Consider the following 27,869-nt stretch of genomic DNA (forward strand, 5'->3'; position numbering starts at 1 on the left):
ATCACCATTCCAAGAAAACGTTGAAGTTCTTCTAAAGAGTTCGGCCTTGGTGCTTCTATGATCGCTTTGATTTTATCTTCAGATTTTTCGAATCCTTTTTCTGAAATGACATGACCCAAATATTGAATTCTCTTCTTGAAAAATTGACATTTTTCTCGATTCAGATGCAGATTATATTTACGTAATCGTTCAAGAACTTTGATTAAACGAAATTTACATTCTTCAATAGAAGAACCTTGAACCATTATATCATCAAAATACGCTGTGGTACCTTCTAAATCCTGAACAATTTGATCGATGACTTTATGAAATTCATTTGGAGCCGTTTTGATTCCAATGAAGAGTCGTTTAGCTAAATAGGTACCTCGATGGGTTGAAATTCTTTGTATTCGTGCACTTTCATCATCAACAGGAACATGTAAATATGCTTTGAAGACGTCTAATGTACAGAAATATTTGCCATTTTTGATTTTATTGAAAATATCTTCTATTCTGGGAATCGGATAACGATTATCTTGAAGTTGATTGTTGATAGTTACTTTGTAATCAGCACACAGTCTAATGCCACCATTCTTCTTCGGTACAATAACCAAAGGTCTTTCCCGCTCGGAGTGATCAATTTTCTTAATAATTCCTTGATTTTCTAAGTCATCTAATTCCTGTTCAAATTTTTCTTGGAGAGCGTAAGGAACTCGGCGAAGCTTTATAAAAATTGGTTGTGCATTAGCTCGAAGAGATAAAGAGCACTGAAAGTTTGGAATTTCACCAACTTTTGGTTGAAAAACGTCGCTGAATTGATTGAAAATTTCTGATATTGATGGTTGACAAGTAGAAATAGAATAAAAGTCATGAAGACTTATCTGTAGGTTCCGAATCCATTTTCCCATAATGGCTGTACCATAATCAGAAACGACAAATACATCTGCTATGATCTTCTTCTTTTTATATGTAACAGGTATTCGTATGTAGGGGAAACCAGCCTATGATGGCATGGTGCTTGTGATGGCATACCCTCAAATTTTTTGGACCATTTGAATTTCGCGGTCAAATCACCTGTTCAAGATGCTGTCTTTACTTGGACATGAATGTCTATAAAGCAGGCAGAAAAATAAATGAAATATTGTTGACTCTCCAAGTAAGTTTTACACATTAATCAAGTTGAAATCATGTTCTTAATATCTTTAACTCAGGGGCACCAATTTAATTCATGTTTTCTATACATGTGACACATGTGATACAGGTGCCGATTTAGGGTTGTTGTAAATGAAAAAATACAGAGATTGATTTTAATAAAACCTCGAATTTCCCTATGATGGCATACCAAAGCTTTTCCTTTGATGACATAGTATGCCATCATAGGTATAAGGTTTTGACTCTCATAAAAACTGAGAAGTCTTTTTTTATGACAGAGGAATGTCACTTGCAGCCTCAAGTAGAATGTCCAGTAAGGCTAAGAGGCAATTATGGGAGGAAAAAAACATGGCAGAGGCTTTGCGAAATGTTCGGGAAAAAAAGATGGGATGGCAATTAGCGTCCAAAATCTTCAATGTCCCTGCTACCACACTGCGCAGAAGATTTAAAAACAATTGTAACAGTACCAAAGGAGATTTCGGGGGTAAAAGACCAGTATTCAGTCGGGAGATGGAAGATCAATTTGCTCAACATATAAAGGATATGGAAGCTAAATTTTTCGGTTTCATATTAAAGGATTTAAAGAAGTTAATTTTCGAATTTGCATCAAAAAATAATATAATAAACCCGTTTAACAAAGAAAAAGAAACAGCTGGTGATAAATGGATTCAGGGATTTTTAAAACGAAATCCACAGATATTTCTCAGAAGGCCTGAAAACACCTCAGCTGCTCGGGCACAAGCCTTCAATAAAAATTATATCGCTTTATATTTTAAATCTCTGAACGAGGTTATGGAAAAATATAACTTTCCACCAGAAAATATTTACAACATTGACGAATCTGGTCTCAGTATAGTACAAAAACTACCACAAAAAATTCTAACCACTAAAAGACGAAAGCAAGTTGGAGCGCTGTCTAGTGCTGAACGACGACAGCATTTAACTGTGGTATGCTGTATGAATGCCATGGGCACGTTTGTGCCACCAGACTTTATATTTCCACGAAAAAGAATGAAAAATGAGCTGATGGAGAACGCTCCAATGGGCAGCAAAGCCTATTGTCAACTAAACGGTTGAATGTGTTCAAAGATTTTTGTACAATGGTTGGAACATTTTGTACATTACACTAAAGCTTCGAATGAAAACAAGGTTTTACTCTTATTGGACGGCCACAGCAGCCACAAAAGCCTAGAAGTGCTACAATACGCGAAAGATAATGGTGTGATACTATTCTGTTTTCCCGCACATTGTTACCCACCGGCTACAGCCCCTGAATGTAGTTTTTTTTTTCACATCTCCAAACTTATTACGGCCAAGAAATTCAGACTTGACTTAAACAACATCCTGGTAGAATCGTCACACATTTGCAAGTAGCTGGTCTTTTCAATAAAGCGTATTTGAAGGCTGCTACACTCGCAAATTATGCAGTACACGCGTTTGCCAAAACAGGAATATATCCCTTCGATGAAAACATCTTTCCTGATTGGATGTTCCAACCCTCTTCCACAACCGATGGACCGTTAACCGAACATGACCAATGCCAAAATGGTCAAAAACAACCACAACACGGAGACGTAGACGTTGAACTGCCTAAATTAGGCTCTGGAACACCAGAAGCTACTGAAGTTGAACCTTCAACATCAGGATTTGCCAAAACTAAGTCCACGACAGAAAGATTTCCGTCAACGAGGAAATGAAGATGTTATAGTATTCATGAGCTACATCCATTGCCGCAAGCTTCACTTGGAGCTTCAAGGAAAAGATTAAGAAAACCTAGTAAAAAAGGACATATAAATTCCACCCCAGACATTGATGAATTAAAAAAGGAAGTAGAAGAAAAAACAACAAAGGAGAGGAAAAAGTTATAAAGAAAAGCAAAAAGGAAAATTTTGGTTGAAGAAGAAACGGATTATGTCAGTGATAATGAAAAGGTCGAAGACATTAATGACGATGAAGCTGATGTTGCATGTTTATATTGCAATGATATATTCTCTAGGTCGAAAATAAGAGAAATGTGGATTTCATGTCAGAGTTGTGGTTCCTGGTGCCACAGTGAGTGCGCGGGTGTTGAAAAAAGAATCAAGCAATTCATCTGCGAACTTTGTGAATAACTTTTTTTGTTAAGTTTTGCCTTAATGTTTCGTTATTTGATGATTTCTATTTAGTTTATTCGTTTGTTGATTCGTTTTGCTACAAATTGTAGTCCTTTATCTTAAATCTATTATACTAAGTACTTTCATAATAACCCGTCAATTCTTAATAAAAATTAACATTACTTAACAAAAAACTCTACAAATTCGGTTGTACCATCATAAGAAGAGTACTGCCTATGATGGCACACTTCATGGTTTTTGGTTCTAATTTTTTTTCAAAATAAATATTGAATATATTGAAAATTTGATGAATTAATATCAATTTCAATATAATTGCTCGTTTAAATTACCCACAAAAAAATCCCTAATGTCATAGATGAGCTTATAATAAGGTGTCAAAGTTAAGTATGCTATCATAGGCTGGTTTCCCCTAAGCCAGAGGTTTAAATATTTGTTTTGTATAGGAACGAAATTGAATGATTGTACTTCGAAGAGTCACTTTAAGATTCAATGCGTCGAAGATTTTCTTTAAAATGATGCTGACTGGACTGCCGGTATCACACTCAAATTTAACTGGTTTGCCAAGAATTTGTACTGTAATGAACATTCTTGGTTCATAAGCTGACGAAGAAGTATTGAAGATGTCGATAATATTATTTATTTGAAATTCTTCATCAACTGAGGAATTTGAACCAATGTCGACGTTTTTGACAGTTTGTCGATTTTTTTGAAGTAATGTAGAAATACATACTTTATTTGTGTGCTCTTTTTTCGACAGAAATTACAGTGAAGTTTTTCTTTGATGCGACAGTTGTCAGTTTGATGATTCTTTTCTCCACAATGTAAGCATAATCCGGATAGACCCAATTCTTGTAGATTTATGCTTCGACCTGTTAGTTTTGAAGATCTTTGACGTGAAGATCTATTTTGATTATATTTTCATGCTGGTTGACCTTTAGTAAAACCAATTTTACGAACATTATTTGACCCATGTTTTGAGTTGTTATAAACTTCTCGATTTTGAATTCTTGAAGCTTCGATTGCAAATGCTGCTTCTAATGCTTTATCAAAGGATACGTTTCCTAATTGAAGAATTCTTTCTCTAATGCTGGAATCTTGATTTTTTCGATTAAACACGTTGGACGGGCGATGTGTTTCGTTGAGTTACTAGTGTTTTCTATTAGTTTAATTCGCTGGTTTGAGCCTCAATTTTATACAGGAGGTGTTTTTGACATTTACATTCCTATTAGGGTAAGCCATTTGCTTTATCATTAGTTTTTAATATTGTTTATCACCATAACCTCTGTTTCAGGTTCAGAGGTTTTATTTACTTTTTACTTGCGATTTTTCTGCACTCTTTTTTGTTAAAGTTCTTAATCGAACGATAAAGAAGTGTTCCCCTCTAGGGGGGGCAGTGTATTTCTAGCTCTGTTATTTACTTCTTTTATCATTGAATAAAACTAACTTGAAAATGGCTATTAAATGCGGCAAATATAACCGCACAATTAGTCGGTATGAGGCTTATATTGCTTGCACCAGAAGTTGTCATTCGAATTATCATTTAACTTGTGTAGGTTTAGATGATGAGTCACTCGATAAATTACAACAGGACGAAAAACTTTCATCGTGGAGTTGCAGTTTTTGTGAAATACCTAAGTAAGACTTCTATGCCTCTTGGCGCTGCTTATCAGTCTGTCATACCATTTTCGCAGAATGTTAATCTGTCTGTTGCAGAATTTATGCTTTTAATTGAAGATGTTATTAAAATTCACACCAAACCTTTAGCTGATCAAATTGGAGAACTAACTACAGAAATTCAGATATTATCTAAAGAGAATTCTCAGTTACGTACAGAAGTTATTAAGCTACAGAAAAATTTGCAACCACGTGATCTTTTAGGAAAGGGATTGAGTCAAGATGAAATAAATGCCAAAACTTCATATCCACACACTCTAGTAAAAAATTCACAAAGTACAATCATTATTAAACCAAAGGATAAGAATCAGTCCATGTCTAAAACTAAAGCTGATATTATCACTAGCGTCAATCCATTAGCATCTTCTTTAAACATTGGTAAAGTAAAAAATCTGAAAGACGGTGGTGTATTACTTGGTTGCGATAATATTGGTAAGCTTAAAGAAATTGCAAAGGATAAGCTGTCTAATGATTATGACATTCAAGCAACTAAACCATTACGTCCTAAAATTATAATTTCAGGCTTCTCAGAGCACATCCAAGAGGACAATCTACTAACCTATCTTAAAAATGAAAACGAGTTCATTTTTGGCGAAAGCTCTGAATGTACCTAAGCTTTTAAAAATCCATTCGACTAAGAAAAATGTAAAAATCTTCCAAGCATTAATTGAACTTGATCTTTCTTCTTACAAAAAAGCTCTAAGTATTGGTCATTGTCTTATTGGATTAGATCCCTGCTCAATCTTTTGTGCTCTTGAAGCTCCGCGGTGTTGTGTTAAAGACTGCAATGCTAATAAACTTTGTTGTGTCAACTGCGTAAATCTGAAGTCAAAAACCAATCAAGAAGACATAAATACTGAACATGCAGCATGGGACAACAACTGTTACGTATATCAATACAGTGTTGATAAACTGAAACATGACGTGTTTGGCACTAGCATTATAGCAATCAATGATCTTTCTCCTCATAATTTTTCTTCCGAAATAACGTTTAGTATCTACTGTCAAAATGTACGCGGTTTGAGGACTAAAGTTCACAGCTTTTATCCTGCTGCTACTGTTTATGAGTTTGATTGCATCGGTTTGTCCGAAACTTGGCTGTCTAACGAGGTTTGTAATTGTGAATATTTCGATAATAATTATGTCGTTTTTCGTTGTGATAGGAAATGTTTACTAATCCACAAACAACGTGGAGGAGGTGTATTTCTTGCTTTAAAAAGCAAACTGAATCCAGAAATGCTTAATTTAAATGAAATCATCAATGTCATACCTTCTATTGATATTGTTGGCTGTAAAGTCAGACTAGGTCCTCGAATGGTTCTTTATATTATAATCGTTTATATACCGCCAAATTTTTTTTTATCTGATTTCGAATATTTCTTTGAACTTCTGGATCTTTATATTATTGACAAAAAACAAATCTTAATAATGGGTGACTTCAATATTTCACATTGAAATAATTTAAGTATAAACGACTCAAAATCTAAATTAATCAATAATTTCTTATCCTACAATGGCCTCAACCAGTGTAATCTTATATCTAATTCAAATAATCACATATTAGATTTAGTTATATCTAATGTCCTCTGTAAAGTTGTCCATATGATCATCTATTAGTCCCTGAAGATTTCCACCATCCGACTCTAAATATTGATATGAATTTTAAAGTCCCTATAAGTCTCGTAATTTTCCAGTAAATGTGGAGTATAAGGTATATAATTTTAAAAAGGCAAACTTTACGGCATTGTATAACGTCCTTTTAAGTAGAAGTAGATTGGTCAAGCTTACAGAATTTCACAAATGTCAGTGATGCTTGTTCTCATTTTTATTCAATCTTGTACTCGTTGTTTGATGAATATGTTCCTATTTTTAAGATTCAAAAGTCTTCTAGAAAATATCCAAGCTGGTACAGCATTGAAATAATTAAGAATATTAAGCTAAAACATAAATATCTACAGCAATTCAAAAAAACAGGTAATGTAGAGCAGCTGAATAAATTTAAACGTTTGCGGTCTTTAATTAAGTCTCAAGTATTTCTTGCATACAAGTTATATCTTGACACAGTCCAGGTTAAGTTAAAAACTGATCCAAAATATTTTTGGAAATATGTCAACGACAAAAAAAATGTAACAAGAATTCCAGCTGTTACGTACTAGGACAATAATACTTACTCTACCCCAGAATCAATAGTTAACGGATTTGCTACATATTTTAGTAGTGTTTTTACTACTAGCAATAATTCGACGGATCGTATTGACACAGCCTCCTTTCTTAATGTTACTACTCGTATAATGAATATTTCTGAAAATGATATTAAAAATGCTATAAAAAAATTGAAAAACAAATTAACCGCTGGTGACGATCACATACCTAGTTTTTTTTGTTAAAGATTGTTCTTCTTTGCTTGTTCAACCACTGAAAATATTATTTAATTTATCTATTTCGACTTCTACCTTTTCCGAGGTATAGAAAATTGCACGTGTATGTCCTGCCCCAAAAGGTGGCGATGCATCTTTATTTACTAATTATAGACCAATTTCTGTGCTCTCTAATTTTTCTAAAGTCCTCGAAATGACTATTTACTCACATACTCTATACTTCTTGTCGTCTTTATATCTCTAGTTTTCAACACGGATTCATGGAGCAACGTTCTACTGTCTCTAATCTTACTTGTTTTACACAACATATTGCTGATGTCCTTGATGATCAGGGGCAAGTGGACGTTATTTATACGGATTTTTCGAAGGCGTTCTACAAAATTGATCACACTATCATTTTGAATAAACTTATTTTATTTGGATTTAACTGTCCCTTAGTGAATTTTTTTAAGTCTTACTTAAACAGTAGATCTCAATATGTGACCTATAATGGATTCAAATCGTGGTCCTACATATCGACATCGGGTGTTCCTCAGGGCTCCAACCTAGGACCGTTATTATTCTTACATTTTATCAATGATATTGTTAATATAATTGATTGTGGAAAGCTCTTATTTGCTGATGACTTAAAAATATTCACTAGGATCTATACACAGGAGGATTGTGGTCATCTGCAGAACAGTGTCAATGAAATACATGCTTGGTGTGAGGTAAATAAACCCCCTTTGAACTATTTTAAATGCAAAATAATGTCATATTCAAAGAAAAAATATCCCATATTATTTGCGTACAGCTGTAACTTTCTTCCACTTAATAGAATTTCAACAATAAAAGATCTTGGTATAACTTTTGATAACCAACATAATTTTAACGATCATGTAAGCAGTATCATAAATGTGTCAATGAAGTGTTTGGGATTTATAATCAGGAACACCAGTACCTTTAGAAATCCATTAGTATTAAAAACTCTGTAGTACTCTTACGTTAGGTCTAGATTGGAATATTGCAGTGTAGTATGGCTTCCCTATTATTTTTGTTACAAGATTAGGTTGGAAAACATTCAGAGAAGATTTCTTAAGTTTTTATATTTCAGAATATTTGATGTTTATCCCGGCAGGGGTTTTAATCATAGTGTATTATTAGAGACTCTTAATGTCGACTCTTTAGAATTTAGGCGGATACATTATAGTCTAAAATTATTGTACTCTATATTTCGGAACAAATTTGATTGCAGTCACTTATTATCCCTCTTCAATATCTTGATTCCTCGATTAAATTCCAGACAAACCTTAACGTTTTATTTACGTAAACCCAATACAAATATACTTGTTAAATCACCCGTGTTTAATATGGCTTCTCATTTCAATTCTATATCTCACCTGTGTGATATAAACACATCATCACTCCGTGAAATGATTTGCGCACTTAGATCGATCTATGTTTTGTAAGTAGTTTATTATAGGTACAGAGTGTCATAATTATTTAGTCTATTATATTATATTCTGTTTATTTATTTAATTGTAAATTGTCCTGTAATTGGATTGGATCTATAGGGCAATAAAGATTTATTTATTTATCTTGTAGTCCTCGGATAAACTGAGCTCGTAATAACATGTCGATCACATTTCGAACAAGTAAAACAAGGAGGTTCTTTTTCTTTACATTCCGTTTTGAATTCACAATTTTTAATTAATCTTTCAATCCTGCAACGAATGTAGAAATTGATTCACCTGGTTGTTGAACTCTTGAAAAGAATTTATGTTGTTCAGCTAAAACATTTTTCTTCGGTGCAAGATGATTTATTAGAAGATCCATTAATTCTTGGTAGGTTTTTGTAGCTGGTAGTTCTGGAGAGGTCAAACTTAGAAGTAATTTGTAATGTCTACTGCCCAAACAATTTATTAATACCATAACTTTGGCATCACTAGTTTCTTTTTCGTTTTTATGTAAACCTCTTAATTTGAAAACATTTTCGAATCTTTGACTGCAACTCTCAAAATTTTCAACGCTTTATATGCAAAGTTTCTGTAATAAAGCGTCTTTAATTTGTAATATTATTGTATTGTATTCAATAATAAAGATGAAAATTATTTTTGGTCAATATCGAACCCGTACATGTCATAATATGTGGTGTTCTAACTCCTCTAGTATATTGTAAGAGTTGACCTAGTTGTTTTCTAATGTTATTACACTTATTAATTTTGTAATTTAATCTTATTTCCCAATATGGAGCAGAGTAGATATGTTTGGTGTTCGCATTGATTATGTCTTTGCAAGTGTTAATTTGTCAAAAAATTTGCAATGTAGTTATCTATTCCAAAACTATAGCCAAAATTTTCTTTAACAGAAAATTAAGAAGTCAGACTGGAAGTCCTAGTCTGACTTCCAGTTCCCTGAACGAAAACGCTCCCCATATAAATAAAAATGTATTAATAATAAACAAAGAATACATAATTATAAAACTGAAAAATATAAGCACAAACGTCAGTCTAGAACGACCCATTGTATTGCACAAACATCTCCACCCTCGGCAACCGTCATGGCAACAACCTGTGATAATGTGCCTTTTTACTGCTCTCGATAACGTAGAACGAGTGCAATTTCCCGTTTCCGGGGAAATACTTCATAAACGAAGCCTTCTTGGGTTTCACAGGCACGTAATAGGTAGGTTTCGTCGCTTTCCTCTCCTTCTCTGGCTTGTCGAACACCTCGTTCTGAAAATCTATATCGTTAGGGATGTTGGTGTCGGTCGTTCGCGATTTGTGCTTGGCGGAGACGATCTTCTTAATCACCGGAATGTTCCAGTGATAGACTTTGGCGGGCTTGCCGTTGCTCGTAAAATCGACGGGGATGTTCTTGCGCGGAATGGCGAAGGAATTGGGGGCGTAGTGGGCGTAGTAATGGGGGTTGGGCGGCAGCTTGATCACGTACATGTGCGAGTCGTCGGAGCGGGTGTGGTGGCGGGACTCCACCGCCAACCGCTTTCGGTGGTGGGTGTTGGGGGCCTTGATGCGCTTGAAGCCGAGTTTCGTGAAGAGCTCGTGCTTCTTGCGGGCGGGCGTCGAGTCGGTGGCGGTGATGGCGGTGGTGAGGAGAAGCAAGAACATCAAGTAGCTGTAAAGAAATAAAACGTCAGTTTTTTTACGATTTATTTTTAATTCATCTTGAATCAACACGTTGTTTTTACTAACCACCAGATGATGCTATATTATTTACGAATCCTGTGAATCACAGTTTTCGAATCCATCAGGTGACGGCATCGACAATAATTTAATTATTCGCTAGTTTTAGCTAAATTAGAAGTTTGTTTTCAATTTTTATTGATATTATCAAAGTTAATACACCCTAAGAATTTCGGATAAATTAATTGTACCCTTTATAAAGTAATAATAGAAAAAAAGGAGACCCTGCCTTTTGAGCCCTGGACCTTTTATATGTAAAGTGAAGCTGAATCTCATACCTAAGTTATAACAATTTTACTGTCTAGGTTGGAGTACTGATAACAGCACAATCCTACAAGAGGAGTTTCAAATGAAAATTTGGTGAATCGTTATGCTTTGGATTTGGTTGAAGTACGCATAAATAGGTCAAGGGCCAAGTTTTTAAGAAAAGTTGGTGCAAGGTAGAATTGACACATCTTATTTATTGTCTTGCTTTCTAATAGTCGACATCACATAATATTTAGGGCATTACATTATAGGAAAAACTTGGGGTTGTATTCTCCAATGAATAGTATGAAGAGAATAATCAATCTTATGAGCTCATATTGTGACACCAATAATGACACAATCACCAAGATAATGGGAATGGTGAATGGAACCCTATATTATATGAACAGGAATTGGGATAAGAATCAAAATCGGATCATTTATTACTATTATTGATTATATGATATTGATTTTGTTATTTATTATTTAATTGTTAATTATTACATTACATAGATGGAAAATTATCATGTCAATAGTGGATAATTAACTTTTTTATTACTGCTGGTACAACAAGAGAATAATAAAACTACAAACAAACAATCATTAAATCACTATTACATTACAGTGTCGGTTGTTGTATAAATTATAGGTATAGGTAATAATTATTATATTTTTTACAAAAATCAAAACGGATTCATAAACTACAAGTGTAGGAGAATGTTATTTTATAAAATTTAAATAAAAATTACTATGCAAGAATTTTGAGGTCCACACTTTGTTCCTAAATTAAGATAAGCTCCTAAATTGATGCTAATGGACCAAGAAATATATAAAATTTCTGATCCAGTTGAACACTAGATTTGCCTGTGAGTAACTCTAATTTTAATCGACAGGAAGCATGTGCACCTCGAATAGCTATTTATAACATGGCGACACATGCACCAATTAATTTTATTGGCAAAACAGGTTGACAACATAGTATGATGATACCGTGCAGAATTGCCGACTCCAGTCTTATAATCATAGCTTGCGCCAATTCATTTTTTCCAGGTCGTGCACTACATCATGCAGATGCATCCTGGAGTACTTAGATTTTAGAGGCAAAATGTACCTGCGACTTTAATTGGTTGCATGTATTCATACGATCGTCGATGTACGTTAATCTCAATCTGCCTTTCTCCCGGAGGTCGATTAGCCTGAATTATCATTTCAAACTAGTAGTGGCTTAAGTATTTGAAATTACGTTTTTTTTTGTTTGTAATTACACATGCTGTTAACTTATTTTCATTAAAGAAAGGTCTGAATAAAAAATAGCCATCTGACCTTCCTTGAAAAGTGACCATTTTAAATATTAAATTACATAAATAAATTCCAAACAAGCGGCGTCTAAATAAAATATATGGGCATAAATTAACATAAAACAGTACACACATTTAAAATTCATTTAAATACCGTTAAAATACTTACACACGTAAAATCAAAATCGACATAAAATGTGTGAAAAAGTGTCTGTCAGCTCACGAATTAAAATCGATTACCTTTTTTTACAGTTAAGAAACATCTAAATTTACAGTGTAAATAAATTTTGTTGCTGTAGGGAGACGCGGAAGTGAGAATAGCCGTGAAATTTCAAATTATACATGTCTAAGTTAAGTTACGGCTCAAAATTTACAAAGTGTATGGTCAAAATGAATTTGACAGAATTTTGTGTACCTTGAAGCACAAATGATAAAAACAACGGTATTGTGTTCTGAGAATTTCGAAATTAGATAACCCGTTTTTCATTGAATTAAATGGGAATTAAAAGAATGAGAAGAAACATGAAATAACTTCAAAAGAAATTAACTAGTTAGTGAAACAAGAAAGAATTTAGGACACAAAAATGCAGGAACATGCAAAAAAGTCAAAAAATCAATGCCAAAACGGTGAATCACACTAACTGCGACAACTAAACGTATGCTACAAATTTTTATGTGATGAATTATTCACAGTATTAATGACCATCATCGTCGTGTTTCGATTAAAGTACCTATAAATTTTAACTCCATCGCTTCAAGTAGGTATTAACTGTTAACTGGTTATGCAATTTTGGTGAAGCAAATTATGAGTACATAAATTACTATTTATCGTCAGTAAACTGGGAACTTGTTCTAAATGACTCTGACATCAAATCCTTGATGAACTCATTTTATAATTCATGAGATTATTGAAAATTCTCACGCAGAGCAATATAAGAAAGGTGGTTATCCTTCCGGTAGAATTTTCTAGAAGTAAGTTTTCTGCAACTTGAAAATCTATTTTATGAAACAATCCGAGGCGTGGTTTTTTAAGTACGATATTAAGATTTCAAAGAGCGAAGTGGGTGCTAAAAGAGGGTGCGAAGGGTAAACAGAGTAGAGTTCGTGATGGAAAACAACACGCAAATCATGAACTCTGCGGTCGATCTAAATGACATACATAAAGAAAATTTAGGTAGCACCAAGCGAACCACAGAGCGAGGAATTGGATAAAGTGGGGAACGCCAAACGATGTAGAGTATTGTAGAGATATAACTCTGTCCTTTACTTGATACATAATTTTAGTAACTCTTTTGAGGGGAAGTGTTTTGTGTTGCACCTATTTTGTAGAAACATATATTTTCCACTGCAGCATATCTTCAGTGTCACCTTGTGCGGCCTGTCCAGAAATGGTCTTTTACGTAACGTTCTATGGACAACAAAATTTTTCCCAGCATCCATTCAATGCCTTAAATTTAATTAATAAGGCTCGAATTATTATATACAAAATGCATATTCCTTAAATTAAGATTTGTCTAAATTCCAGGAATGATGTTATAGATGTTTCAAGGAATACTAAATGTTTGAAGGATAACCCAAATTTTACTAATATTTCTTACTTTCGACCGAACAAAAAACAATTAGATTTTTATCAACAAGTGAAGCTGGAACTGAATGATCGATTAAATAATGGAGAAAAAGATCTTGAGATAAGACACGTCAATGGTATACCAAAGATAGTATCTTTAAATTAGTTAGTTCTTCCAATTGCAGATTTCCCATCAGCTGCATATATCAAAATGTCGGAGGACTACGTTCCAAAACTATTGATTTCTTTCATTCAGTCTCATCGTTTAATTTTGATTTAATACTTCTCACGGAAATTTGGGTTACTAATGACATATCTACTTCAGAAATTTTTTCGAACAACTAGATATATAGTATTCAGAAAAGACAGAAACTTACAATGAAATAAAGAATACTTAATATAAAAAATATCTAAACTGTTAAATACACAACAGTTTTTGGCGACGAGTGATTAAAAAAACATGGCGGAAGATTTATCAGCATTAGTAACGGCCCTTAGTGGATTGGTTTCTACATAACAGAAACAACGAACACCGACTGCAAGTGTTCAAGAAGTTTTGCAGACCCAGGCTATAACTTTCGACGGATTTGATGAAAGCGTTGAAAATGTTGAGAGTTACAGTCAAAGACTCGAAAATTTTTCAAATTAAGAGGTTTGCATAAAAACTGGTGATGCCAAAGTTATGCTATTAATAAATTGTTTGGGCAGCAGACATTACAAATTACTTGCAAGTTTGACCCCTCCAGAACTACCAGCTACAAAAACCTACCAAGAATTAATGGATCTTCTCAGAAATCATCACCGAAGAAAAATGTTTTAGCTGAACAACATAAACTCTTTTCAAGAGTTCAACAACCAGGTGAATCAATTTCTACATTCGTTGCAGGATTGAAGGAATTATTAAAAAATAGTGAATTCAAAACGGAATGTAAAGAAAAAGAACCTCCTTCTTTTACTTATTCGAAATCAGTGATCTACATGTTATCACGAACTCAGTTTATCCGAGGACTACAAGATTCCAGCATTAGAGAAAGAATTCTTCACTTAATAAACGTCTCCTTTGATACAGCATTACAAACAGCATTGGCAATCGAAGCTTCAAGAATTCAAAATCGAGAATTTTATAACAACTCTTCACATGCGTCAAATAATGTACATAAAATTGGTTTTACTAAAGGACAGTCAGCATCAAAATATAGTCAAAATAGATCTTCACATCAAAAATCTTCAAAAATAACAGGTCGAAGCATAAATTTACAAAAATTGGGTCTATCCGGATTGTGCTTCCATTGTGGAAAAAAGAATCATCAAACTGACAATTGTCGCATTAAAGAAAAACTTCACTGTAATCTCTGTCGCAAAAAAGGGCACACAAATAAAGTACCTATGTATTTCTACATTACTTCAAAAAAATCGACAAACTGTCAAAAACGTCGACATCGGCTCAAATTCCTCCGTTGATGAAGAATTTCAAATAAATAATATTATCGACATCTTGAATACTTCTTCGTCAGCTTATGAACCAAGAATGTGCATTACAGTACAAATTCTTGGCAATTGAATTTTAAAGTGACTCTTCGAAGTACAAACATTCAATTTCGTTCCGAAACAAAACAAATATTTAACCCTCTGGGTTACATACGAATACCTGTGACATATAAAAAGAAGAAGTGTTAAACTCTCTTTGTTTTTCAAGTCAGACAATGTTAAGTTTTCTTTGGGTTTCTTTATTGAACAAAAAGGTGCCTTGTAACTAAAGAAACATTCCTGACAATTCACATACTAATAATAAAATGACGAACCCTCACAGACTTTGCTTTCAATACCTTCAATAAATGTCAAGACTACACCGCCATTTGGATTACGCATTTCTATCTGGTCCTCTCACTCACCTACAAACATACTAACCACTAGATGTATAAAATAATTAATTTCAACACTCCTCCTTAATTATTTTAGAACAAAGTGATTTAAACAATTTTCTTGGGAGAGATTTTGTAAATATATCAGCAAGTTGGTTACCACCATCAACATCTTTGAATGTGACGGTCTTGTCAACATGTTCTTGAATGAACCTCCGTGGGATTTCTGTATGCTTCTTTCCTTTTGTAGTTTTACCTTCATGAGCGTTGTACATCATATGAATTGCCGCTTGATTATCGATAAGTAGTTCGATGGGTTTATCTTCCTTTACAATTTCAAGTCCCAGACAAATTCTTTTGATCCAACAAACATCGTCAATTGCAGACACGGCTGCTCGGTACTCTGCTTCAGCAGTGGATGTTGCTACCAAACGTTGTTTCTGTGTGTACCAAACGATTGGTCCTCCTCTCATCACAAGTACTCCCGTAGTTGAATGTTTAGTCTCAGGATCTCCACCATAGTCGGAATCCGAGTAAGCAACGAGTGTGTCGCTTCCGTCAAAGAAAATACCATGATTTGGTGTTCCTTTGAGATATTGAAAAATCCTTTTTACCATTCGCCAGTGACTCATCATTGCCTTTCCGTTAAAGCGACTTAGAAAGTTAACAGCAAAACTGATATCCGGTCGAGAAATTATGGCCAGGTACAACAGGCTTCCAATCGCTTCTCTGTATGGGACAGATGGCGATATGGGTTGATCGTTCATCTTGTCCTCTTCTCCTGCTACCATGCCTTTCTCAATGGGAGTTGACTTTGCATTGCACGTATCGAATTTAAAGCGTCGAATGATCTTCTCTGTATACTTTGGTTGACCTACAAAGATGCCTTCTTTGTCAATGTGAATTTCCATTCCGAGGTATGCGACCTTGTTTTGAACTTGACAGCTGTATGTGATTTCGAATTTTGAGTTGATGATGTCGAGTATCTTGTACTTTTCATCATAGCCAGCGATAAGTCCGTTGTCGACGAACAAAGTTATTAGGATAGTCTTATCCTTATTGTAATACAAACAGGGATCATCATCGGTGTTCATTAATCCTATTTTCTTCTCAAGAAATTTTGAAATCGTATCATGCCAGTTCCTCGGAGCCTGTTTCAATCCATATCATCCTTTCTGTAATTTGCAGACATAGTTGGTGCCATCTTCAAATCCTTTTGGTTGATGCATGTAAATTTCCTCCTCCAGGTTACCATATAGGAAAGCTGTCTTGACATCAAAGGGAACAAGTTTCATCTTCTGGGTAGCTGCATGACTCAGCATAAGACGAATTGAAGTATGACGAGCTACTGGACTGAACGTTTCCGTATAATCAATCCCTTCTTCTTGTTCAAAACCGCGTGCTACCAAACGTGCTTTCAATCATCCATCTGGCTTCTCACGTAACACCCATCTGCATGTCAACGGTTGAACTCCTTCCGGGCATTTCACAAGTCTCCAAGTTTTCATTTGTGTCAAAGAATTAAGTTCTTCTTGCATCACACGTTTCCATCTATCATCCTTCAGTGCCTCATTGACAGTGATATCCTGGATTTCTTCTATCAAAGCTACATTTGCACTTCTGTTCGGTGTGAGATCGTCGAGTACATAATCTTTCAGTCGGTGTGGCATTGTTATCGCTGATCGATCACGAAGTCCTCGCCTTGTCTGAGGCGCTGTCTCTTCATCTTCATCTTCAGTAATTTCGCCTTCAAAATTTTCTTGCTGTTGATCTTCATTCTTCAGACTTGTATCAAACTCGTATTCTTCATCTTCATGACCTAGATCAGTCTTTTCAGATATTATTGGCACACTTCCTATAATGTCTCGGTGTCTTGTTTTCTCTTCATCAAAAATCACATTGTCAGAGCAAATGACTTCTCTTTCTCCAGGTATGTATATTCGATAGCTTGATGACTCGGTGTCATATCCAACAAGGATTCCCTTCCTAGACTTCTTGTCGAGTTTCTTCCTTCTATGATCAGTTTTCAGAACGTAGCAGTCACATCCGAAACTCCTCAGTTTGTTGATATCAATGCAACGACCGAACCATAAGTCTGCTGGACTCTTGGCGTTGACTGAGCTGGTGCCAGTCTGATTCAAGGTGAACACGACGTAGTTGACAGCTTCTGCCCGTAGATTTTCTTTCAAATTTCGCGCATGTATGACCGACCTCGTAGATTCCACCACGGTTCGCATTTCCCTTTCAATTCTGCCATTCTGTTGTGGTGTGTGAACGTTTGAGAACGTATGACTGATTCCTCGCTCCTTCAAAAGTTGACATGTGGTTTTGTTCTTTATTTCAGTTCCATGATCCGACCTCAGTTCTTTCACCTTCCTTCCAAATTGATTTTCAACTTGTGTCAGAAATATCGTCAGCTTGTCTGGAGCTTCATCTTTCGACTTTAGATAGTAAACGGTTCCAAAGTGCGAATAACCATCTTTAAAGATCAGGAAATACTTCGCTCCTCCGATCGACGTGAGATTCATTTCCCCAAGATCTACATGAACTAGATCCAATGATTGAGCTGCTACCTTCTCATTTTTGGGATGTGAAATTCGATGTTGTTTCCCATAAATGCATCCTTCACAGACTCGATTGTTCCAGTCATCTATGTACTTGATGTTATTCCTGTCTAGGATGTCCTTGACGTACTTCAGGTTCTGATGTGCAAGTCTCTCATGCCAGATGACAATTAAAGTTGCAATTAGGCTGGTGTTCATACTGGGTAGTCGGAGATTCACTCTATACAAATTTCCTTCTCGTTGAGCCATGGTAAGAACAGTTTGGTTGTCACTTGACTTGATAATTGATACATCTTTGTTGCACGTCTCAATCTGTCCTCTGTCCATCACTTGACTGAGTGAAATCAAGTTAAAGTTCAAACCTGGTACATAGAGCACGTCTTCCAGAATGACTAGTCTCCAGTTGTTACCATTGTAGGCTTCAAGTTTTATGTCTCCAACCGCTGAGGCCTTGAGTTGATTTGAGTCTCCCATAATGACTGTTACAGGTTGCTTCAGTTGTATCAAATTCACAAACCAGGTTTTGTTGGAAGTCATATGTTGTGTGGCTCCACTGTCTTGGTACCAGTTAGCATTGACATCTTCCACTCGTTGTTGTTTTGGAAGCTCAGTACTCGACAAACCGACGGCTACATAAAGTTTGTTCGAACGACCTCCGAATCTTCTCTCATTCCTCTCCGATCTCTCATTATCCAATTTGTCATCATTCTTCTTTGGGCACTCCTTGGTAAAATTACCTATTTGACCACAGAGATGACAGGGGTAATTTTCTTTACAGTAGACCAAATACTTTCCACAAGGTTTGTTTCTGCAGTACTTCTTTATATGTCCCTTCTGTCCACATTTTAAACAAATGCTGGCAGCACTTCCACCTTGCTTGTTTTGTTTTTGATTGTCTTGTTGGCTTCTCTTCTAGTGCTGCATCACGAGTGCGTTGTTGCTTGTAGTTTCACTTGATCCTTCAGCTGCTTTAATTCTGTCCTCTTCTAATCTCAACTTCTCAATCAGGTTTGAGATGGTTCTCTGATTTCCAGTGACACTGTCCCATGATGTGCGAAAATGGTAGAGACGTTGTGGCAATATGGTGAGCATTCGAGTCATTGCCCACTATTCATAGTCGTTTCCATCCTGTGCGCCGAGATCTTGAGCTAGTTGTTGTATCTCATTGCAGTTTTCAACAGCTGATTTTATGCTGTCAAACAGAAAGCCGAAAAATTTTCGCTGCAGACCTTCAATTTCATAATCTGACTTTTTGCCATACAAATTCTCTAACATTTCGAACATTTGTTGCCATTTTGACTACTCATTTCTATCTGGTCCTCTCACTCACCTACAAACATACTAACCACTAGATGTATAAAATAATTAATTTCACACTCCTCCTTAATTATTTTCTTAGAACAAAGTGATTCAAACAATTTTCTTGGGAGAGCTTTTGTAAATATATCAGCAAGTTGGTTACCGCTATCGACATGTTTGAATGTGACGGTCTTGTCAACATGTTCTTGAATGAACCTCCGTGGGATTTCTATATGCTAGGGTTACATACGAATACCTCTTACATATAAAAAAAAGAAGTTCATGGGAGAATTATTTGTCGTTTCTGATTATGGTACAGCCATTATAGGAAGAAGATGGATTCGAAACCTACGGATAAGTCTTCATGTTTTTTATTCTATTTCTACTTGTCAACCATCAATGTCAGAAATTTTCAATCAATTCAGAGACGTTTTTCAACCAAAAGGTGGTGAAATTCCAAACTATCAATGCTCTTTATCTCTTCGAGCTAATGCACAACCAATTTTTATAAAGCCCCACCGAGTTCCTTACGCTCTCCAAGAGAAAGTTGAACAGGAATTATATGACTTATAAAACTCAAGGTATTATTAACAAACTGATCACTTCAAGTGGGGAACACCTTTGGTTATTGTGCCGAAGAAGCATGGTGACATTAGACTGTGTGCTGAATTCAAAGTAACTATCAACAATGAACTTCAAGATAATCGTTATCCTATTCCCAGAATAGAAGATATTTTCAATAAAATGAAAAATTGTAAATATTTCTGTACAGAACACGTCTTCAAAGCATATTTACATGTTCCTATTGATGATGAAAGTGCACGAATACAAACAATTTCAACTGATCGAAATACCTATTTACGTAAACAACTTTCTTTGAAATCAAAACGGCTCCAAATGAATTTCATAAAGTCATCGATCAAATTGTTCACGATTTAGAAGGTACCACAGCGTATTTTGATAATATAATGGTTCAAGGTTCTTCTGTTGAAGACTGTAAATTTAGTTTAATTAAAGTTCTCGAACGATTATGTAAATATAATCTGCATCCGAATCGAGAAAAATGTCAATTTTTCAAGAAGAGAATTCAATATTTGGGTCACGTTTTTTCAGAAAAAGGACTCGAAAAATCTGAAGATAAAATCAAAGCGATCATAGAAGCACCAAGGCCGAACTCTTTAGAAGAACTTCAACGTTTTTTTGGAATGGTGATGTATTATACTTACAAAATTTATTCCCAGTGCATCCAGGATGTTATATCCATTAAACCGTCTGTTGAGAAAAAACACAAATTTTAAATGGTCTATCGAATGTGAAACAGCGTTCAAAAAAGCCAAAGCTGAAATAGCCAGTAAACGAGTTCTCATGTCATTTACACCTGATTTAGACATAACACTTGCCACAGACGCCAGCCCGGATGGACTTTCAGGTGTTAAAGTCACATCGTTTTCCAGACGGATCTGAAAGACCAGTGGCTTTTACATCCAGGTCGTTGACAAAAGCGGAACGTAGTTATAGTCAATTAGATAAAGAGGCAACAGCCATTTATTGGAGTTTCAAAAGATTTTTTCATTATATTTATGGAAGGAAATATATTCCAATTGTGGATAATAAACCACTGAGTATTATTTTAAACCCTCAAAAACAACTCCCAACCTTATCTGCAACCAGAATGTTAAGAAATGGCACAATTTTTAACCGGTTTCAATTATTCCATCGGATGTCGAAAATCCAGTGAACATGATTGTAAATGTTGATTATTTCTCCAGAAGTCCATTGAAATTATCACCAAAAGAAGAAGGAAAAACTGATGATCAATACGTGTTAAATAAGATTTTAGTTAATCAGATTAATGCGGAAACAGTCACAGCTCACGAAATTGAAAAAGAAACAAGAATAGATCCAAAATTATGTAAAATGAAGAAAGAAATTCTAAATGGAACCAGAAGAGATCTAGTATTTTCACTGCACGATGGAATAATATTTCGAGGACATCGTGTGGTAATTTCAAAAAAATTACAACACATTATTCTACAAGAACTTCATTCAACACACCTAGGAATGGTTAAAATGAAATATCTAGCAAGACACTATTGCTGCCGGAAAAACATCGACTCTGACATCGAAAATATGGTTAGAAGTTGTCAAGCTTGTTGCGATGTTAAGAAAAATCCTACAAAGGCATCGATTCATCAATGGGAAATACCAGAAAAGAATTAGCAACGTGTACACATGGATTATGCAGGCCCTTTTAACAACCATCATTTTCTAATTCTTGTTGACGCCAAATCCAAATGGCCGGAAGTAATTATGGTTAAAAAATCTCCTACATCAGCGAGCACCACGTATCATTACAAGAAATCTTTAGCCGGTATGGATTACCAGAAATATTAGTTAGTGACAATGCGACCATCTTCAAATCAAATGAATTCAGAGCATTTTGTGGACGGAATGGTATTAAACAACAGATGATTGCACCAGGACATCCAGCCATAAATGGTCAAGCAGAAGGATACTGTCAAACATAAAAACAAAATTTAAATGCATGATGTATGAACCCGGTGATTTACACGCGAAACTTTGTAAGTTCCTCCTGCGGTATCGAGTTACCGCTATCTTCTGGACAGGCACCTTCTAAACTTTTTTTAGGAAGAAATGTACGAACCAAGTTAGATTTTATGAGACCAACTGAATCAGCAAAAAAGAAAAACAATTCGAGTTTCGAGAAACATTTTCAAGTGGGCGATAGAGTTCAATCCAGAAATTATTCAAGACATGGATTATGGAAGTATGAAATAATTACAAAATGTATTGGTAATCTACAGTATTTAGTAGAACTAGATGATGGTTATGTAATTAAAGCATCATTACAATTAACTTCGTTCCTGTAATGTGGAGAAGAAAATGAACATCAACACTGAAACATGTTTTGGCACTACCTTGGATCTAGAAGTTGATTATAAGATAAGAATTCTCCAAACACCAACATTCTGATTCAGTCAACAGAAAACACACTAAATCAAGAGCTCATTCAAGAAAAAGAAATTAGGTCAACAGAAGAACAAATTGTACCGGCAGGTGTCGAGTCACTACCACTTATATTGTTCAAGAAGATGATCAACTTGAACAACAATTAATGAGTCTAGAAACAAGCGCACAGCCCGCGATACGTCGATCTACCAGAATTAAGAAACCAGTTCAGAGGTTAATTTTGTAATCTAAATATTTTACTGATTGAACTATGAAATAAGGTAGGATAGACTGTTATATATATTAATCAAGTTACAGTGTTAAAAACAAGGGGTAAACCGCAGAGGAAATCAATTGTAGACACTAGAGGAAATTAAAGGAAATCACAGGAAATCAAAAAGGGAATCAGAGGAAATCAAAGGAAATCACAGGAAATCAAAGGAAATCAAAAGGAAATCAAGAGAAAATCAACGAGAAATCAAGAGGAAATCAATGAGAAATTAACGAGAAATCAACAGGAAAACAAAGGAAATCCAAAATTATCATAGCAAATCCAGTTAAACTAGATATTTTCTAGAACTAATAAACGTAACATGCACGACATAAGTCATAGCATTCATCATAAGAAAGAAAATATCAATTTAATCTTGAAAGTGGAGATTAAATAACCTTTTAAGGCCATAATGATAGATAATTCCAGTATAATATCATTAACTGACAGCATGATATTTCAGCTCGACAAATATTAAAGTTGTACAACAAAAGTTATAAAAAAGTCTTCACTTTGCTGGCTGTTAGACAATGAAAAGAATCGCGTCAGTGTGGATCGTCTCAAAAGATTTATTCAAAATAAGAAATGTAATAACTAGTAGTAGAGTTAACTCAGAAACAGATACCTGCCTTCAACATAAAGATGCATCTCAAATTCAAAAACCAGTCCAAATTGGAAAACAAAAAAGACGCTATAATATATCAAGTGACTCATCTGATTTAGACAACCCAAGTAGTATCGAATATGATGACAGCACGGACACCGAAAGTTTGAATTCTTCAAATTATTCTGATGATTTGAATCCTCGTTTGAATCTCAAGGCTGAAAATAGTAAGACTGATCGTTCTAAACCAGACTTAAATATAGACGATTATATTATAGGGCAATTAACAACTCAAAAACAAAACAAAAAATGTTACATTGGTAAAGTGTTATCACTTAACCCTACTTTTTGTGATTTTTTGAAAATCCAAAAATTCCGGATGCTTTTATGTTTCCGGACATTAAAGATCAGGGGGAGATCCAAGAACATGAATATATAATGAAACTACCTCCACCTCAGGTACTCAGAAGAGGCAGTTTAGTTTTTGGAAAAAAATTATTGAAAAAATATTTTATTTAATTCTAGTTTTTTTTTAAGTGATGTGATTAAAATTTGTGATAATCAACGGCCGGAATAATATCTCAGACGCTCGTACCAGTGCTGCCGCGTCGATACTTAGATTACAAATATATTTTTCTTTTGGACTATATCAACATAATATAATATTTCAAGATCACAAATCTGTGGTCCTGTGGTTGAAAAATTAATAAGGGCACCGAGTATTATTATTTGAAGTAATATAGTAATATAGAAGTAGTTTTTTTACTAGCTGTAAACACTCCTAGAGACGCACTGGCTACGACCTTGTGGACCAGATCAAAGAGTGCCCGCTACTCGCCGTAAAACACACCTTACTTCAACTGGGGAATTGCAGCCGCAAGATAAATTTCCGCGCACTGGTGATAATGTAACCTCAACCTGGGTCGAGGATGGTACAAGTATATATCGTAGAGAATACTAAAGTAAGAAACTGTGCAAAATTCTAGGTGCCCATGAACACTTTTAAATGGGAAAATTACCTCTGAAAATTTATCAAGTGGGGTTATTCACTCCTTTATTATACAAAAAAAAATTCTTACGTGTTAAATTTTGCATTTCAAAAGTTTTTTTCTAATATCCTTCATTTGGAAGTTGTGAACAAAAAATTGAAAGTGTTATCATCTGTATTTATGGGTAGCTAGAATTTAGCACAGTTTTTTACTTCAACATCATCTACAATATATACACAAATCTCGACCCAGGTTATGGGGTAAGTATTTTTTAAGAAGTTGTTTTATTTTGTGTTATTTTGTTATGATCCAACAGAAATGCTTTACTTTTATGTTTAGAGTTAGCGTTTTTTTTTTTAACATTTAATAAAATAAATGAAACTATTTGTTTTTTCTGTTTATGCTACCATAATAAATGAATAAACCCAATTTTTAAAAAGTAATGACTTAAGTTATTATTATAAGTTTGATTTAGTAGGTCAAACTTTAACATGATCTTGTATGCACAACACAGGGATGAACCTAATAAAATGATTTTGGACTATTTGGTATGCATTAATTACCTCTGTGAACGTATGAGCCAGTCGTTGTTGCCTTATGAGTATGACTCACTGATAAGTAAAAACTGCTGACGTAACTAAAAATATCCTTGGCCTTATGTACTTTTAATTTCGTAAAGTCAAAATTTCATAATATAATTTATTAAAAAATTAATAAAAATATATAATATAATGTATTAAATCTTTGAGTGATTTAAACGAACTAATTTGTACACACCAGACATTTTTAATTTCAAAATTAAATAGACCATAAGGTTTTCTGACTGAATGTGCAAAAAATCTAGAATATTGCATATGTCCACTTTTAGAACAAACATTTGACCCAAGAAAGTGTAAAATTCGAACGTATACTTACTCTATTGATTTAGACATCTAAAACCTCGATTTTAGAGTAGCGTTCTTTTTGTAAGTAAAATCAGATTTTTTTTCTTAAACATTTCAGTTTGTTGCTTAGCAGCACAATACAGTTTATTTATTTATTTTTTTCGTCTAAAGGGAAAACACCTCAGCTTACCTAGTCACCGTACGTTAGTAAACACTTGGTAAAAAAAGGTTTAAATTCAACATCATTGTCATTGTCAAAAGGAAATTAATTGTACACTTGATGGTCGGCGGTTTACCCCTCGGTTAAAAACGAAGACAATATTGTTATGAAATTTTAGAATAATTTTCAATTATGACATTTCAATGAAATAAAGAATAATTATCGAAACTGTTAAATACACAACACGCTTCGAAAGTAACGTTTCTGGACGTTTAAGTCGAAATAAAGTTCAGACTTAATAAAATTCGACAAAAATAGCTAAAATTTGATGGTTTCGTCGCCCGTAGGGTGTCTGATTGGCTTAAGTCCAAATATGTACTATCTAAGTTATAGATGTTGTAAGAAATTATAGAAATAAAATATTAGTGTATACTTTTTCTTGCGTATTTTGCATTTTCTTTGCATATTTTAGCAATTTTTGCATATAATGCCAAATTTCTCTGCACATATATACGCATATTTACATGTTTTTTTCTGAATATAATTCCGGGCTTTTTTGGTCATGACACGTCGAGGAACAACTAAAGTAGCCAGGCGCCCGATGGACTCGACTACATTACTTACTTACGCTCGGGAAGTAAAAATCAATATAATGTTTTTGTGTATTTGCTATCATTCAATATATCTGATAGTTGTCTTAATTACTTAGACACATTTTCAGTTCTATGGTGCGTTGAAGAAAACAATCGTGGCAAAAAACGTAAACGAGTATCTCATTCATCAACTTATCAAACGCATTTGGCGTATCAACAAAGCTATCCATTAAAAAAGCCATTTGTACCAATAAAAAAATAATAAGATATAGCGGAGTCTGTTCAATTCTTGAGTAACGAATGATAACCCCAAGTTGTTTATAGAGGGTGAGGGTGCACCACGTCAGAAAACGAATAAGTTTCTCGTTAGTTCCACAGATGTTCAAACTTCATTATATCGCACAAAATATTACTCCATTTTATGATATATTTCAAAACCGAAATACTCGTAGATACACATATTTTAAAAGTATGTAACTGAAGTATCCATGACCTACGCCACCATGTTTACCATTGTTCCCGATTCACTTGCAACATGCATGTAACTATGTACACGGAAATATTGAGTCACCGATATCAAACACTGATAGAATATCAATAACAGTCGCTGATAAAATCGGGTTCATTTTACTGTTTACGCTCACAATAAATAAATAAAGAAAGCAAACCACACACAGCAGTTATGTACTATATCTACATTTGCCAGAAGTACGATAATCGCGACATTATCAAACATTTGTGCGCTAAATGTTTTGCTGGTTGCAGACTACTTACGTTTTCATCTTCGGATGCTGCAGTTCCATCCACAAACCGAGCAACGTTCGAGAGCACCGTCTGCCGTCGTGCCGCCTTGAACCGTTCTGTTATGATGACTATTGTATTGTTACAATACAATAGTAACAGCTTAATATCTACCTTATTGATCGCCACCCCGACTTCAATGGCGGCAGCCCGAAGAGCATTCAACATTTTTATTGCAGTGCGTCTCAATACTCGAGTCAAGAAAGTTATTGGCCTTGTTTCGGCTCGAGGGTCGCTTAATTAATCGAGCTTCGGACGACTTGCTCGCGTCGGAATCGAGGAACCGCATAACGATCTCGCGTACCTACTTTTAATGATGTTTGTAAATATTTTCTCGGCTGGCTTCAATGAAGCTGTTTTAATTGTGGCTTAATTAAATTTAATGGGGATTCGGAGAGGAAGCGATTTTTGGCAGTGATTGATCAGAGCCGAGGCCGTTCCGAGAAAAGTAAACTGCTTAGAGGAGTAATAAAAGGTTCCTGTTGAGAAGTGAATTAATAAAGGAGATACTGTTATTGTGTGATTTAATTATGATGAAATTACGATAATGTGTTTAGAAACTACTAAGCCTTTGGTCGGTTTGGTGAGTGTGGAAAAATTAAATTACGCGCAAGTTGCACACACTATTTTCTTTGATGACCTTAAAAACTACGTTATGTGGAAATAAAAGCATTTCCTGAAAAAAGATTTATAACTTGTCGAAAGCTTGTTTATGTTTTTCTGTAAATAAATATAAAGTTTGTTGTGGTTTTGAATAAATGTTTACATGTGATGGTAAATCCAAATTGATTTTTTCGTCGCAAACCATAACTGGACGTCCCGGTCCCCCTTCAACGAGTATAATTAGTGTAAGGTCAGTTAATTAACGATTTTTTATTTTGAAATGTGCAATTATTGACATAAACTTTATTTAACTGTTTGTAAATTCACAGTTCACGTTCGTTCTTTTTACGTTCATGGCTCTAACGCAATTAGAACTAAAGCCATTATTCAAACATCACTAATAAAAATGTATATTTATCTCCTACAAAAACTTGATGACGTCGGCTCAAAGTGTTGCTAAATAGTCTCACCTAGAATTGTAACCCTCATTTTTAACCCCGCGTATGCAGATTTTTAAAAGAAAATCAAAATTTTACAATTTATTTAATAAATTAATTTTTGACATTTCTAAATTTTCAATTTTTCCATTTTTCGATTTATCATTTTTTTATTTTTTATTTTTCAATTTTTCTATTGTTAACTTTTCAATTTTTCGTTTTTGGCCTAATTCGATTTCTGA

The 27,869-nt window shown here is 34.5% G+C and overlaps 2 protein-coding genes across 2 annotated transcripts; one reads left to right on the top strand and one right to left on the bottom strand.

Moving 5' to 3' along the window:
* Positions 1-1,437: 1,437 nt before the first annotated feature.
* Positions 1,438-2,828, top strand: LOC135123788 (uncharacterized). The gene is made up of 3 exons (XM_064048665.1): positions 1,438-2,203; positions 2,264-2,478; positions 2,535-2,828. Exons 1-3 carry the CDS (start codon positions 1,438-1,440, stop codon positions 2,826-2,828), a joined length of 1,275 nt encoding a protein of 424 aa, XP_063904735.1.
* A 6,882-nt stretch (positions 2,829-9,710) lies between these two features.
* On the bottom strand, positions 9,711-26,755 carry LOC135123789 (uncharacterized). The gene is made up of 3 exons (XM_064048666.1): positions 26,702-26,755; positions 26,561-26,646; positions 9,711-10,411 (listed from the first exon to the last, which is right to left on the bottom strand). Exons 1-3 carry the CDS (start codon positions 26,753-26,755, stop codon positions 9,835-9,837), a joined length of 717 nt encoding a protein of 238 aa, XP_063904736.1. The 3' UTR covers positions 9,711-9,834.
* Positions 26,756-27,869: the final 1,114 nt, after the last annotated feature.

This window comes from Zophobas morio, unplaced genomic scaffold (assembly GCF_036711695.1).
Source record: "Zophobas morio isolate AGI-343-1 ecotype UQ-CSIRO unplaced genomic scaffold, CSIRO_AGI_Zmor_V1 ptg000006l, whole genome shotgun sequence".
NCBI classification, from domain to species: Eukaryota; Metazoa; Arthropoda; class Insecta; order Coleoptera; family Tenebrionidae; genus Zophobas; species Zophobas morio.

Bases quoted from the DNA above. Each gene is read 5' to 3' on its own strand.
- LOC135123788 (XM_064048665.1), top strand. From the start codon at position 1,438: ATGTCCAGTAAGGCTAAGAGGCAATTATGGGAGGAAAAAAACATGGCA. The intron at 2,204-2,263 runs GTTGAATGTGTT...ATTACACTAAAG, and splicing joins AGCCTATTGTCAACTAAACG to CTTCGAATGAAAACAAGGTT. The intron at 2,479-2,534 runs GTAGAATCGTCA...GCGTATTTGAAG, and splicing joins TTGACTTAAACAACATCCTG to GCTGCTACACTCGCAAATTA.
- LOC135123789 (XM_064048666.1), bottom strand. From the start codon at position 26,755: ATGTTGAATGCTCTTCGGGCTGCCGCCATTGAAGTCGGGGTGGCGATC. The intron at 26,647-26,701 runs GTAGATATTAAG...TCATCATAACAG, and splicing joins TCGGGGTGGCGATCAATAAG to AACGGTTCAAGGCGGCACGA. The intron at 10,412-26,560 runs GTAAGTAGTCTG...ATTTCTTTACAG, and splicing joins CAGCATCCGAAGATGAAAAC to CTACTTGATGTTCTTGCTTC.